General features: G+C 40.5%; 1 protein-coding gene across 3 annotated transcripts; it reads left to right on the plus strand.

Moving 5' to 3' along the window:
* The first annotated feature begins 1,061 nt into the window (after positions 1–1,061).
* On the plus strand, positions 1,062–15,880 carry wwp1 (WW domain containing E3 ubiquitin protein ligase 1). Of its 3 annotated transcripts, none has more exons than XM_088282841.1 (25): positions 1,062–1,316; positions 4,157–4,209; positions 4,707–4,779; positions 6,505–6,643; positions 6,913–7,037; positions 7,193–7,345; positions 7,738–7,810; positions 8,785–8,966; positions 9,261–9,621; positions 9,752–9,847; positions 10,168–10,342; positions 10,709–10,763; positions 11,023–11,107; positions 11,292–11,420; positions 11,710–11,782; positions 11,865–11,936; positions 12,052–12,140; positions 12,274–12,433; positions 13,376–13,509; positions 13,627–13,767; positions 13,858–13,978; positions 14,260–14,364; positions 14,568–14,664; positions 14,756–14,828; positions 15,531–15,880. In XM_088282841.1, the coding sequence occupies exons 2-25, from the start codon at positions 4,201–4,203 to the stop codon at positions 15,628–15,630; spliced, it is 2,820 nt and encodes a 939-aa protein (XP_088138967.1). In that variant the 5' UTR covers positions 1,062–1,316; positions 4,157–4,200; the 3' UTR covers positions 15,631–15,880. The 3 variants fall into 3 exon arrangements, with proteins under 3 accessions (XP_088138967.1, XP_088138965.1, XP_088138966.1); XM_088282839.1 differs by having other exon boundaries at positions 1,064–1,316; positions 9,240–9,621; XM_088282840.1 differs by having other exon boundaries at positions 1,065–1,316; positions 4,688–4,779; positions 9,240–9,621.
* The last annotated feature ends 206 nt before the right edge of the window (positions 15,881–16,086 follow it).

The following is a 16,086-nucleotide window of genomic DNA, read 5'->3' on the forward strand; positions in this document are numbered from 1 at the left end:
GGTAACATTTTATTAGACCTGGGCAGTCCGTCACGGGGGGCGGAACGGACCGACCCTCAAGACAACCATTTTTGGGGCGAGGAGCGGGGGTTGACAATTTTTTAAAAAGGGTTCGATTAACAAAGGTTGATTTTAGTCCGCCCCCCACGAATCGGCCCTTGTGCGTGTGATGAACCTATTCACGAAATGGGTAAACGACAAAAATTGCCTCACTACCAACTGTTTGTGGATGAAGAGACGTGAGTGTGCATTCAAGCGTGCCTGTATTTCCTTATTCTGCCATCACGTGACCAGCGCCTCTCCTCTGCTACTACTGGAATACGGTCGGAGGGTCGAGACTGAAACGGTACAGAGATCGCGGACGGAGGGCGGGGGACAGACCGTCAAAAAAGGGTCAAATGCCCAGCTCTGCAATTTAACTAGTTGTACTTCACTAGTAGCACTAGTAGCACACATATTTTACTGATGCAACTCAGTAGTTTAGTAGTAAGGCTTAATTGCATATAAGCAGGCCAAAAGTGTCTGTAATACTGGGAATAAACATTACAAGTGAGACGGTCTATTTACTAGTGTGTCCTAGTCAATTTAATAATGCGTCCTTGTCATTCATTCTACTGCTTTATCATGACAACGTACCGCTCTAGTAGCCTACTTTGTAGAATTACTAGGAAAAACTAGTTTCCACAATTGCATTTCATGATTGTATGACATTTTTACACGCAAGTAGGTCTACTTGGGAATACTGCGATATATTTGTAGGAAAACTACAATACTTGTGAGAGGAAAACAATGCATGAGTTGACTGTGTGCTTTTCATACTAGTACTAGTGACATTTGACAGACAGATGTCCACTAGTGACGTTTTGTCTGAGGAAAAAGTACATGGAATATGGCTGAATATCTTGGATATTGAATGGATTATGAAAAGGCCAAAGTTTACACTGACAAGTATCTGCAAGAGGCTTTGGGATTATGCACTGTAAAACACGTACACACAAACACACAGTTCACTAGTGACGAGCCCGGGAAAAGTCCATGAGTTTATGCAATCTTGTGCATAAACATATTGCAAAGGTACTAGTTCCGCGTGCTACGTCTGTCCCGTTATTACGCAGCGATTTTGTTTCTGGGGGTGGCGCGCTCGTTGCTGCTCGAGTGTGTGTGCGTGTGTTTTTCTTCCTCCCTGCTTCGTGATTTGTGTACGGGGATGGCGAAAGATCCGTACAAGATTGGAGGCCTTTACCCTTAACAGCACTGACCGTTGGCAGCCACTGACGCCGATACAGCCCGTGGGAAAAAAGAGGCAAAAAGACAAGGTATCGACAAACGCTGCCACTTACGCTGGAATCGTCATGACAAAATGACATTCGTAAAATGTTTTCCACACCTCCAACAAACAGTTCCGTACGATGGCGGACGATTAGCAAATGCTGCTAAAGTTTGCTATCATGCCGGCTAGCTGACTCGGCTTTGTGAGTAATGTAAGCCTTGTTGCTAGCCTGTATGGAAGACGTGGACATATATTGTAACACAAATAGAACCCGTTGAGCGGGGCAGACAAACGTGTAGAAGCAGAATGAAACTGTTTTCTTGTAACGTTAGCTCGCTATGTAGCTAACTTGACAGTGAGCAAGCTAGCTAGGTGACTTTAGCTTTTAGCTTCCGAACATTATCACGTAGTTAGCAAGCCTTATCTGTCAGATACTAATGTGACAGTTATAGTTCAAACAAGGGTTTGGATTGTTAGTGAACCACACGATGTCTTAAATGGGCTTTTAATTCTGGTAAACTTCCTTGAGCTAACACTAGCAAGACAGTAGCTGTCCAAAGATAGCAATTGGCGTTAACGTCATTGTTTTGACGTCTCACCAAGGTGTTATACTTGTAAAACCAACATTGGGATTCTATTTACAGAGCTGAGCAAAACGAAATGATATTAACGGGTTGATGGTTTAAATCTGCCTTTTCGTTGCTGAGTCGATGAAATTAAGACAAAGCAGACATGTTTTTCGTGACAACCTTTTTTAACCATTTTATTGCATGACAATGGTAAGGTCATGATAGAAACGGCACCCTCTGTACTCAAGCAAAACTATAAAAATGGGAGTAAACAAAAGTGCACATTCAACTCCCTTTTTAGTAAACGTATGCTAGACTACATTACCAAAGTACAAAAGTTAACATTCTTACTGTCATTTATAATATCCATTTTGATACCTTGCGTGTGCATGCTGCTAATTGAAGGTTTGGCTTAACATTTTTTCTATAAATCATCTGTCAATTCATTCAACACCTCCAATAAGATTATTTTGTGCGAAGAATTCTGCAAATTTGTTTCAAATTAACTATTTTGTCAGTTAAGGAACGTTCCCTTTGGCCAAAGTAGCCCTGTTTGCTTGATATGTTCTGGGATTTTGGACATTTTTTCCCCGTATTTCAAGTTATGCAAGGAATTTACGATTTTACTTTAGACGAGCAAAGGCACATTGAACAAATTATTACAAATATTTTGGGGGTTGACTTCCCCTTTAAATACAACTATTATAGTTTACCCCACTATTCACTTAGTGACATTGTGTGATTTCCCCCCCCCCCTAGCTTTTTATTATGTGCGACACATACTTTGCATATTCTTGTACGGATGACTCACATACTCATTGTTCTACCACCTGAGTTCTGAAGTAAGCATAAAGAAGCAGATAAGTAAGATCACCTAAGGTTCATTGTGCAGTGCATCTAGAACTTATCCACGGCACAGTGCTCAAGAATAAGTTAGTCAGTCTCTGTACAGTTACAGTCCATCGTTGCATTCGTTTCTCATTTCTGAATAGTCTCCTAGTTCCTGATGCTGGGGGGAAAAAAAGGACACATCTCAACATGATGCTGCCACAACCATGTTTTATTTTGGTAATAAATGGGGCTAGTTTTCCTCTGGACATGGCAACCAGCTTTCGTGCCAAAGAGTTGACTTTTTGTCTCAGCGAACCAGCAAAGTTGTTCTGTTGTGGTCCGCAGTCCTTCGGGGGACTTTGGACAAACTCCACACTGCCAGCCGTGGGAATTTTCACAAGAAGTTGCATCTCTCTGGCCAGCCTAACACACAAACATGATTGGATAATTGCAGAGAGGTGTGTCCTTTTGGACATTTCTCCTCTTTCAACAGAAGGAAGCTGAAGCTCAGACGGAATGACCATTGGGTTCTTTCTTGGTCACCTCATTTAGCACTTCTTTACGGATTGCTCAGTTTCGGCAGGCGGCCAGCTGTCTGAGGAATCTCGTGGGTTCATTACTACTTCCAACCGTTGATGATGAAGGCCACTGCGCTCATTGGGAGATTCAAAGCAACTGTTTTCTTGTACCCTTCCCCAGATTTATGTTTTGAGACAACTCCAAGGTCAACAGATTCCTTTGACTTCATGCTTTGATTTTGTTCTGACATGCCTTGTCGACTGTAGACTATGTGTGCCTTTTCCGAATAATGTCAGATGAGGTGAATTTACCACATGTGGATGATCAGTAATGCAAAACCTAAGATCACGTTTAATTTACTGGCAATGCTGCCAACACTATATTCCTAGTTTGTTTTCTTAGTTTTTTTTTTTGTTTTTTTTTTTTCATTTTTGACAAAGTTGGCCTTGAATTATTTGAACTTCAATTTTCATGTGTGGCTGTGGTCTTCATTCAACTGGGTGCCATTTTTGTATTGTTCATCATTTGCTTTTAATATTCAAACAGTTTACAGTACCGTTTTGATGCATTTTTTCAATTGTTTTTAAATAGGTTAAAATTTTGGTTTACAGTTAAATCCTCTTCACTAGATGACAATTGCATAGTCGCTTGGGCTCTTTGATCAACTTTTTTTTCATGTTGTTAATAGCTTCAGCTATGTACCATTAATATTTCCTGGGCTCAAGGTAATAAATTGTGCAATATAATACCTATATTATCGGGCTCTAATATCCCCGTCAGTTCCTAATCAACAGAGTTCCATCAAAGGTCGTCTGTGCGCCAGACAAAAAATATTTTAGGAATTTTTTTTATTCTGTCAGTCACAAAAAAAATTTTAGAAATATTTTTACAATTCACATAGCAGATTTGGCCCCATTTGTTTCTTTGTTGAATGTTGTCATTTGAAATACCTTTCTTTTTCTTTCAGATCATGGGACACGGTGTGGACTAAACTGGAGTTTCGACTAACACATGCTAACTGTAAGTATATCAATGTATCCCATCCCAACAGTATAGAGATTAGTGATTTATAAGTAAAGATTGGATATTGCGTTGGTCGCAGTGATCAAGATTTGCATTACCTGATAGGTTAAACAATCGAAAAAGAGTTAAACACATGATACATTCTGTCATGTGAGACATCAGTTTTGTGAGCATTTCTAAATGATTCACGCCACAAGTTTATTTTTTTCCCCGCCGTCTGCGTGGTTTCACAATGGAAGTGAACCAATGATAGCAAAGTGTTATGAAATACAACTGGAAATTGCGATATATGAGCTTGACTGGCTGCTCAGCACAGTTTAGGCGAGATGATTATTGAAATATAAAGTACATACATGCAATAATTTCATCAAGCAGATAATGATTTATTTGTATTACAAATAAAATAAGAGCAGCTTGCCAACAATTGATGTACTTGTTCAAGTGATAATGTGCTAAGCCTTTGTGTTGGTTTGAGGTTTCCCACTGTGCTGTAGGACATGGCCACGGCCTCGCTCAGAGCAGAGTCGAGCCATAACTACAGAGGAACATCACAGCTCCATGCAGTTGGTGAGTCCGCTTAATTTAATGTACTGTACTGGATACATCTAAGATAAATGACTAACTGTATTGTGACTGTCGAGTACAAATTGTCATATTCATATTCATTCCAACTGCTGACATGTGACTTGGAGTGTCGTATTAGTCCCAAACAATATTTCCCAACGATGAACATGAATCCAAATATGTTAATTCCCCGCAACACGGTTACTCATTCCATGCTGTGAAAACTGCTTAAAAAAATCACATTATGAAATAGTCATCAATACTTCCAGTAATCTTTGAAGGCAGGTTTAACAGCTTGCACTGCAGATACTGACTTGTTGATAAAAGTTGACACACCCTTTCAAAGCTCGAAATAACTTTTTCGTCAAGGAGCAATTTTGTGAATCAATTACTTCATTTTAGGAGCAATTTAGTAATTAGGAGGAGCATTTTTTGCGGGTTAATGTTGAATGTAAGGTTGCAGTTCTCGAATATTTCACGATTCGAATAAACTACTGAAAATTCTATGGGCCCTAATGACTAGCTACAGTGGCAATACCCAAATGTGATTAGCGTTATGCATTTTTATATTTTTATTTTATAGAGTTAGCATTGAGGGATTTCCGTAACATTTAGCAGCTCTGACTTTGCCCATGTCAATGCCCTTTCGTAGTTTTGCGTTTCAATGCTGTTGATTAAACCGCAAAATGCAAACTCTGACTTGCAAAATGCCATGCAAAACCGATTATTTTGAGCCTTGACTATGTTGACTGGGGAGACACGTAGTACAAACACTCAACCCTACCGGTTTCCTCTATTAGTGTCTGGCAACAGCTCGAACCGCCGGTGGCTTCTTAATTGGCTATTATTCCGTTTAACCTCGCAATCACAGAGTCCTTGACATGACCAAATGGATGTTGACCGCACACAAAGGGTTTGCGGTTGTAAATATTGAACAGGTTTAACCTTTGTCCTGGACTTTCTTACGTGGATATCTGGAAGGAAAACTCTTTTTTTAATACATGCACACCACTGTCAGGATAATCCTTTCATGACATCCAATAAACAGTGTTTTGCTGACTTTGATCGTAAGGGGAAAAATTCTGCCTGATTACGTGTCTGCACCCCACGTAACTGAAGTGCGAGTCAAATCGCCTGTTCCGCTCTATGGCTGGCCGTGAAGGACTTTTTTTGGAACGTTGAGATTGATGGGACTGAAATGATCAACAATATTGCGGAAAATCGTCAGGATAATTGGGGTGCCTTGGCTGTGGGTGATGAGCTTGCATTACTTCACATGATGGATGTGGGGATACTGGATAAATATGCTTTGATGATGATTGGTTAATCATGAGAATACATTGTACAATCTGGATCAGTCGAGACAAGTTAATTTCTCAGAAAACAAGCAATGCCCTTTGGAACGTTCAAATGTAATTGAAGGGCGGCGTTGACTTGCGTGTGTATATAGCTCAAACCTCATTTTAAATTGTGTCCATCCGTAACCTGCGTTGTTCATTGTGATGTCATTTGCATCTTTCTTTCTGCTCCAAAGTATTTTGGCATAAATGTGGTGCCTTGATACCTGACATTGAATTTATTTCAAACACATTTGCTCATTCAGAAACTGTCAATGTTATTCTATTTGTAGCATCCTTTTATACTGATCACTGATAGTATATGTAATTCATACCAGGTGTTTCAGTCTCTTCCAAAAGTTGAATTGCTTCTGCCTGTGTCTTGAAATAGTTTCCTGTGCCAAAATCAAGAGGAAGAAAAGCTTGTTTGGAGTTGCCATTTACGTGGAGGTGACAGCAGAGGGGGAGTCGCATCGCACAGCGAAGTCCCACAGCTCTTCGAGTCCGAAATGGGATGAAAGGCTTACTCTGTAAGAGATAACACATTTTTGCTTCTCCTTGTCACTAGCAGTACATGTGCTGGTCATTGGATAATTAATTTTATGTAACACTTTATCCCTTGTCTTGTCTGTCACTTGATTAAAGCATGTTTTGTTTGTGTTACTATGACAGACCTTGTGATCCGTATCATGAAGACATTTTCTGTCTGTGCTCCCTCCTACTGTTATTGGAATCTTCGAGTTTTGCTCGTTAGGAAGGAAAGTGCAACTGTAGATCTCATTTGTCTCCAAACCATTAGGAATGTAACACCGCGCAGCCAGGTGGACTTCAAAGTATGGAGTCACCACACCCTGAAAGCAGACGCTCTGCTGGGCAAAGCTTCGCTGGACCTGATAGAAACCTTGGAGCAGCATGAAAGCAAATGTATGATTAACAGAAACAATACTTTCAAACACTTGCACATGTTATTATAGCGAAGCAAATACCACAACGCGATGGTCTCCAGGGGACTATATTTCTTTGTAGAATCTATTCCATCTTGCTTTGTTTTTATCCCATTCATTGTGTTTGCTCCACAGTGGAGAATGTGAAGGAGGTGCTGAAGCTGAGTGTGGAGCACAAGGGTGTTTTGGTGCCTGCAGGGGAGCTGACAGTCTACCTGGATGGGCTTACTGTTAGCGATCAGGAGGAAGTGGCACCATTAACCAATGGTGATTCAGCAAACGGCACTAGTAAGATCAGCTTCTTCTTTTTTAAAAATATTTTTTCACCTATTCTGGTTACATTACAGGTCCAATAAAAATATATATTAAAGGGCAAGCAAAAAAAAAATTGGAAAGGTAATATACTGTAGCCCATAAACGTTTAGCCCGTCACATCCATTATTGGCTGATAAAGAGTGGATTACATTGTTGTGACAAGCACTGAGTGCTTCTTGGCACAGTCAGTAGGGAAAGCATCCTTCCCAACAAGATATGGCATCTGTCTGCTCACATTTTATTGGTATGCTCTTTTTCCCCCCAGTTCTGATAAATCTAGTCATATGTCAGCACTCTCATTAATCTTTCCGTGGTGATCACATCCAGATTTCACCTACAAATTTGCTCTGTTGTCACCTCTTTAGAAGTGCAGCAGAATGGGGACGCCATCCATGAAAATGCAGAATCCTCTTCCTCTTCATTAAGGGCTGCCAACAGGTAAAAAAAAAAAAAAAAAAAAGCTATTCAGTACACTTTTTACAATATTTTACATTCACAACTGCACAGGTGTAATGGAATGACTGTAGGTTAAGTTTAAAAAAAAAAAAAAAAAAAGCAAAATATTCACATCAATTTAACCTGCGCTAATTGTTGTGCAGTCCGATATGCAGATGTAACATCACTAACTGTATGAAAAATATAATGAAGCAAAATAAAACATGTTTTAACTCAAGATACTTATCATATCTGAGCTTCATCATTTGGATCTGATGAGGCTCTCTGGTCTAATGAATCTAATCACCGCTGGCGCTGTGTCTCCAGCCAGCATTCTGCTAGACATACATTTTGCTGTGAGCACATTTTTGGCAGTGACAGAATGGAGCATGTCAACTTGCCCATAACCTCATCCAACCATCCCAATGCCTTGTATTCTTTCTAGGGATTTAAAGATTTATCGAAAATCAATTAAGAAGTGATTCAAACTGCTTAAAATGTGCGTCGGTGTCAAAAACAAAAGAATTTAATCAAATAATTTGGTTTTCTTTAGCACACTGCATTTCCTTAATTTTACTTCTATGATTTCCGTCGCTTCTACATTAAAAAATGGATTGGTGCTCAAGATAAGTGAAATCTGTTTACAAGTATTTAGTATTTATTGTTAGTTTTCTAGTATTAGTGCAACCTAGCATAGTGTATAGTTATTGGTTCCATTTAAAATGTACACGCTTGCGCGAAACCTCAATGTGTATTGTGGATGTGGATGGCTGCAGCGCCACACTAGTGCACAGAGGCAAGAATGGCAGCAATTAAAAAAAAAATAAGAACATATCAACCAGGAACTGAAAATCCAATCCAATCGGGCTTCGGTGAATCGTTACATCTCTAATTCTTGTTTTCAAACGTGTTAGTTCTTGAAAGTGCTAACCAAGTATTGCCCTCACCTGATAAGGTTGTTTTGCTTCCACCTGTAGCACCGTGAATGGGACAGACTTGGGCCCGCGGTCAGCTTCTTGTTCAGCCTCGAATGGATTGAATAGTCAGGTGCCTTCCAGTTCCTGTAGCCCGGCCCTCGGTCACGTCGTCAATGGCGATGTCACCCCCAACTCCACACCAAGCCACCAACCCTCAGATAGTGATACGGAGAGTAGGACTCGTGAGTAGAAGCTTTACGTTGCACTTTATAGTATCTGAACAACATTCCTGTGCATGTTAAGTGGCTATCATGTCCATGGTGGCACCATTTTGTGTTTCTGGTGTAACTACAGGTGAATTTCCCACTTGAATTGTAATTTCAATATCTAAAATCATTGCAAAATGTTTTTAGTTTAAACAATGCCAAATCACATTAGACAATACTGATTATGAAAGGAACGGCAAGTTTTTTTTGGTTTTCTTTTAACCAAACCGGGTCATTCTGATGCAACAGGTGATGTGTTGCCTCAAGCAGAAAACCACGAGGACTGTGCTCCAGATGTTCTTCTGCCAGATTCCGACACAGCAACAAATGGCACATCTCAGCCGCCACCTCCACCGGCTCCAACCTCATCTTCTGCTGCTAAGCCGAATGATGGTGTTGTTGCCGCTGACGCCGCTGCTACTGCTGCCTCATCCACGTGCACTTCCTCGGCACAGGGTACCACCGCTATCACAGCATCCTCATCATCAGCGTCTGCCTCCCCAACACTGGGAGAAACAAATACGTCAGCTGACAGCGCGAGCCGTAGTAGCGCTGCAACAGCAACAGCAGATGGGGCCAAACCCAGACAGCAGGCCCCTGCAGCTGGGGCCCCAGATCCTCTTCCACCGGGGTAAAAAAACAAAAAACAAAAAACATTATTTCATATTCCAAATAGCATTATCACATCTGCATTATAATGACTTTAAGTAAGATTTTATTTTATCTTCAGAATCCTTGTCATTAATTACATTGTCTCACAGGTGGGAGCAGAGAAAAGACCCGCATGGGAGGACATATTATGTCGACCACAACACCAGAACGACTACCTGGGAAAGACCACAGCCGCTTCCACCTGGGTGAGCTTGAATTTCTTAATTTTCCAGCCTCAGCCCATTTAGGTTAGTAAAAGTGAAGTCAGTGGGTCGGAAAAAGAACCTCTGTTCCTCCTTTGAAAACCACACCAAAATTATGTGCACCCCTGTCTATTTTTGGGGTTGAGAAAATTATATAAATGTGTTTCATAACAGCTGTTACTGATGCATAATTGATCTGTTTATTCAAGTTTATTGGGGTGATGCATGTTTGAAATCAAAAGTTCAATTAATATGAAGTCAGTCTCTTAAATGAGACACTGACAAACTGTTACCCCTCTCTTTCTCGTTTGTCTCTCTATTAGATGGGAGCGCCGTGTCGATGATCGGGGCAGGATCTATTACGTGGACCATAACACCCGAACCACCACATGGCAGCGTCCCACAATGGAGTCAGTCCGGAATTTTGAGCAGTGGCAGAGTCAGCGCAGCCAGCTGCAGGGAGCTATGCACCAGTTTAACCAGAGATACCTCTACTCTGTAAGAATATTATCAACACATTTCTTAAGTAAGCCTATCGTTCTTCCAGCATTGGTATTACACTTCCCGAAGGAAAAACCTTTGGCCGTTATCAGGTTAGCGTTGCGAGAGTTCTTACTTCTATGTCTATCATTCGGGTAAAGATGTCATCTTCCATGACGATGATTAGCTTGCAAAATAATAATTAAAAGACAGCCCGAGCTGGGAAGTAATGAGAAGTGCCAGCCACAATTGCTTTCTTTACATCACCACCAAAAAGTACAGTTCTTTTCTTTTTTCTTTCCGTGCTTTTTTTTGGGGCGGGGGCATTATTTCGCCAGATTCATTGTTTATAAATGGATGCGTGTATACATTCCTGATTTTTAGGCATCCATGATGTCTGCTGAGAATGATCCACTAGGCCCGCTACCTCCTGGTTGGGGTGAGTTCACATTCTGTTTCACTCAGAGGCTGGATATATACCATCTGTTGACTGTTTGAAGCCTTTATTGATCTTTACAGATGTTGTTTATAATTCAGAGTATACTCTCAATGTGTCATCTGTGGTTTGTCATCGTAATTTTCACTCTCCATTCTGTTATTGCTATTTTTTATAGGCCACAGGAGATGCATTTTGTCCCTTTTGCTTTTAAAATACTATTGGCCTTTTGTTGTTGTTGTTGTTGTTTTAACATTTCTAGAGAGGCGTGTGGACTCCAATGACAGAGTGTACTTTGTCAACCACAACACAAAGACAACACAGTGGGAGGACCCCCGAACTCAAGGGTAAACAAAGATGAAATGGCCAGACCATTTAATGGGATGTGATGGTCCAAACCGCAATTCACTAACTGTTGGCAAAATATTATAACACATTAAGTTAATCTTGAGAGTCACAGCAAATTATTGCTCTTGAATCTATTGAACAGATTCGATCATAAATGATGCTAATTGTTTGTGTGCGTTTCAGGCTACAGAATGAGGACCCTCTGCCTGAGGGTTGGGAGATCCGCTACACGAGGGAAGGTGTTCGATACTTCGTCGATCATAACACCAGAACGACGACATTTAGCGACCCCCGCACTGGGAAGTCCTCTGTGTAAGTTTAAAAAATAAATAAAATAAAATAAAACATTGTGTAAATGTCTAAAATTTAAATGTTTAATGGCTTATGTTCGTTCGTGAGATCTTATTTGTTGGTTCATCATACATTTAATTTATTTGCACTGATTGATTTTTAGTGACTCTAGAGAGGAAGACACTTTCGGGCAAAAGGCACTAAACTCTTTGGCACATGTTTTCCAACATTGTGAGAGATGCTCCTGTCCAAAGCAATGTAAAAGTAAAATCTTCTACTCAACTTCACTTTTGACTTTTTGTGTGTTCAGCACTAAAGGTCCACAAATTGCGTATGAACGCAGCTTCCGGTGGAAACTTGCCCACTTTCGCTACTTGTGCCAGGTTTGTGTCTTTATGCTTTAATTTTCAACTCACTATTTTTTCAACACATTGTGTTTTTAATTCATATTTTATTTGTACCCAGTCGAATGCCCTCCCTAGCCATGTGAAGATCACCGTCTCCAGACAAACATTGTTTGAAGACTCATTCCAGCAGGTAAATCGATTGTTGTACTACTGCTCCAGTTTTGTCATCGGTCCTACAAACACATGCTGGTTCATAGCATCCAGCCCATTACAAATTAAGTATCAATCTATTGTGTGTGTTTTAGATTATGGCCCTGAAACCTTACGACTTGAGGCGGAGACTTTACGTCATCTTCCGAGGCGAAGAGGGACTTGATTATGGTGGATTAGCCCGGTAATGATGAATGATATAATAATGCAAATCTGCAAAACTGAAACTTGGCCTTCTTTGCAATGAAGCGTCACATGGCAAATTTTTGTTTTTCTTCTCGGCTTGTCCTTTTCTTCATCACCCCCTTTTTCATCAGGGAGTGGTTCTTCTTGTTGTCGCATGAGGTGCTGAACCCCATGTACTGTCTGTTTGAGTACGCTGGCAAGAGCAACTACTGCCTGCAGATAAACCCAGCTTCTGCTATCAACCCAGACCACCTCTCATATTTCTGCTTCATAGGCAGATTCATTGCAATGGTAAGATGGCAAAATTCCTCTCTCACTGCAATATTAATGGCTTACAATGTAAAATAGACAGGTGTTTTGATAGTATACATATGAACTTCAATTACAGTATTTTATGGACTATAAGGCGCACCAGGATATAAGCCGCAGTTTTCGTTTGTTGAAAATAAATCGTTGTTTACTGCATGTACAGAACGATTTTGTACCGTGAATGCACATAAAGGTACATAAACAGATTGTTAAAACAGTGCGTTTTAACACGGCAACAACTTTGTTAATTAAAACAGAACCGACCCTGGAAAAAGAATGTTCTATTTATTTTCTGAACTATAGAGCACCCCTACCGGTGAAAGAAAAATCCACAGAAAAGCCGCACCGCTGTATTAGCCGCACGGTTCAAAATCTTGGAAAAAAGTAGCAGCTGATCGGAAAATACGGTATATATCATATTATAAGCGGCTTGGATAATGGATAGATGGATGGATTTTCTGACAGTAGTGTAGAGATGCAATAATTAATTGACAACTAATTGCTCATATATGAATATATATATTTTTTAAATAATTAAACTACTAGAAATCTATGCACGTTATGGATAAACCGCCAAAATAACCTCACTTGTGAAAATAATTGTTAGCTCCTGCCCCACTGTAGTGCAAATAGTACATACTGTGTTTCTTTGCAAGTCAGCATGGCTTTATATGCAGAAATCGGTGAGGCTGATTCAGGCTGGTATACCACATTGCAGTAATGACACGGCAGTGTACCGTCAAAAATAATGCTGTTAATACAAATGTGTCAAAACAATGTGGAAGAATACGTAATAGGCGAGCGTATACTTTAGACTAGTCACCAGTCAGTTGCACAGCACTTGTAGACAAACAACCATTCCCGCTCTGCCTGCAATCAAACTCGGTGGTAGGACTAATCCATTTGATTTCTCTCTTCCCTTAGGCACTTTTTCATGGGAAGTTCATCGACACGGGCTTCTCCCTGCCTTTCTACAAACGTATGCTCAATAAGAAGCTCATCCTCAAAGATTTAGAGTCCATCGACCCAGAGTTCTATAACTCGCTTATATGGATCAGGTGAATATTTTGTTTGCATCAATATCTGTTGCCAAAGTAACAAAGAGAGTGCACACCTTGCTTGTTCCATGTTACATGCTGCATGTCATTTTTTTGTTTGTTTAAATGTTTTCCTAGGGACAACAACATTGAGGAGTGCGGTCTGGAGATGTATTTCTCAGTGGACATGGAGATCTTGGGCAAAATCACATCCCATGACCTCAAACCCGATGGCACCGATGTCCTTGTCACTGAGGAGAACAAGGAAGAGTACATCAGGTTCTGGCACTGGAATCTTTTTTTGAACATAAATGTACCCTTGATATAATTTCACGTAAATGACATTTAAATGTGCAATGTGGCTTGCAGTTTAATGGCAGAGTGGAGGTTCTCCCGTGGAGTTGAAGGTCAAACCAAAGCTTTCCTGGATGGTTTTAATGAGGTGGTTCCACTTCAGTGGCTCCAGTATTTTGACGAAAAGGAGCTGGAGGTAAGCAGCATTAGTATTCACTGTTCACTATTCACTCTATTATCTAAACACTGCACCTTCGGTGAGACAAACGGAAGGATCACTTATTTTCTGGGGTTTCTTTGCTACATGTGGCACAAACCTGGTGGGTTGATTTTCAGTCAATTCTGTTGTATGATACCTTTGTCAGTATGAAGTTATTTTACTCCAGAGGTCATTGTTGGGTTTCCTTTCCATAACAGTGAGGTACCGATGTTTTTGTCCGCGTGTGTTCATTTATGTTGCGCATGTGTGTGATCCAGGTGATGCTGTGCGGCATGCAAGAAGTGGACTTACAGGACTGGCAGAGGAACACAGTGTATCGCCACTATACCAGGAATAGTAAACAGATCATCTGGTTCTGGCAGGTAATGTCGTATACATAACACGTATGCCATCCAGATGTGGAGAAGCATATTTTTCTGAAGCGCAGTATATGATGGGCTATAAACCAAAATCCAAAAACATGATTCCACCTCAAGCAAATGCTCTGTCTGTCCAGAGGTATTTCAACACCTCCTCTCCTTTTTTTTTTTTTTTTTTTAAATCAAACATTGCGATTTGCTTGCAGCTCGTAAAAGAAGTGGACAACGAAGTGCGTCTGCGCCTCATGCAGTTCGTCACTGGAACCTGCAGGCTTCCTCTGGGTGGCTTTGCTGAGCTCATGGGTTAGCTGGGCCATACTAAGACTTCAAACGTCATCTTCTGTAATTACACTTGTTTGTCCATTTATATTCTTGTCCTTGTTTTTCATTGTAGGAAGTAACGGCCCTCAGAAGTTCTGCATTGAGAAGGTTGGCAAGGAAACATGGCTTCCCAGGAGCCACACATGGTGAGTAGAAGGATCTTTCTTTTTTTTTTTTTCTAGGATTTGAGAAGAAAATGTTTATAATAGTGTTCCTTGTGACGCTTAATTTATCATTATTGTATTTTGTGAGGGAAAAAATGAAAATGAGGGGAGGAGCTGAATTTAGTCAAGTAATTTATACTTTATCGCCATCTTGTGGCAGGTATAGCCATTTATAAACCTAGCTCAGGAGGGAGTCATTTACTGGCAGATTGTCACGGTTACTAACACTATCGTGTAGGTGGTCCACTGTTCACGACAGAGTTGTGTTCCTGCATTGGTGATGTAAACTAAATTAGTTCGTAAGTTGCACCTTGTACAAATTCTGCTTCGTATACTGAGGATCTCCTCTAAAACCTCAGCCAGTTTTTTTTATCCGACTTTTAGTGAGCCAGGGAAAATTTTACACAAAATCTCATGGCACACCGCCAAACAAAAATGGCACAAAGTAAATATAGTTAACCCCTGTTTATTGTGGGGGATATATTCTAGACGCACGTGGTAGGTGAAAATTCTGTGATAGCTCATGGAAGAGCTGTTAATTGTTCTACCATACTGGCATAGGGTTAATAAAAAAAAAAGATACATAGTGAATAGATAATTAATTGCGGACATTAGGCACATTCAATTTTGGATTCAACGGCCTTGTCCTCCTACTAAACCTCGGGTGCCCTCGTGTGTCTACAGCTTCAACCGCCTGGACTTGCCCCCTTACAAAAGCTTTGAGCAGCTCAAAGAGAAACTCCTCTTCGCCATCGAGGAAACAGAAGGATTCGGACAAGAATAGACGGAGCGCTCCTCCCACGTTTTCCTCTTCCTCTTCCTCCTCCTCATCACTGATTGTTTGAAATCAATCAAATAATTGCACAAGATAACCACCAATGTATATAAGCTATTTTATCAGTTTTAACCAAATCTTAATTTGCAGCATTATTCACGCCGCAATCTTATTTTACCAGTCCTTTAAAATATGGAACCCCCCTGCCCCCCCATCAAGAAATATGCAAGCCGCCCTACCTTTTTGATCTTCCGTTCAAAAAAAAAATACAGAAAATACGGATATTTTGAAAGATGAACTCTTGCTACTCGTGACGGCTTTCGTGAAAAGAGTGTTTTTGGACAGGATTCGTTGTGTAACGCAATTTATTTTTTTAAGCTCTAGTTCTATAGAGCTATTAAGTAGTAGTAGTTTGGAGTCTGGTGCCTGAAATTCCTTAAACCACCTCATCATTCAGCAAGCTGG

This window comes from Idiotropiscis lumnitzeri, chromosome 19, assembly GCF_059441095.1.
Source record: "Idiotropiscis lumnitzeri isolate Australia: NSW breed Sydney's pygmy pipehorse chromosome 19, RoL_Ilum_1.0, whole genome shotgun sequence".
NCBI lineage: Eukaryota > Metazoa > Chordata > Actinopteri > Syngnathiformes > Syngnathidae > Idiotropiscis > Idiotropiscis lumnitzeri.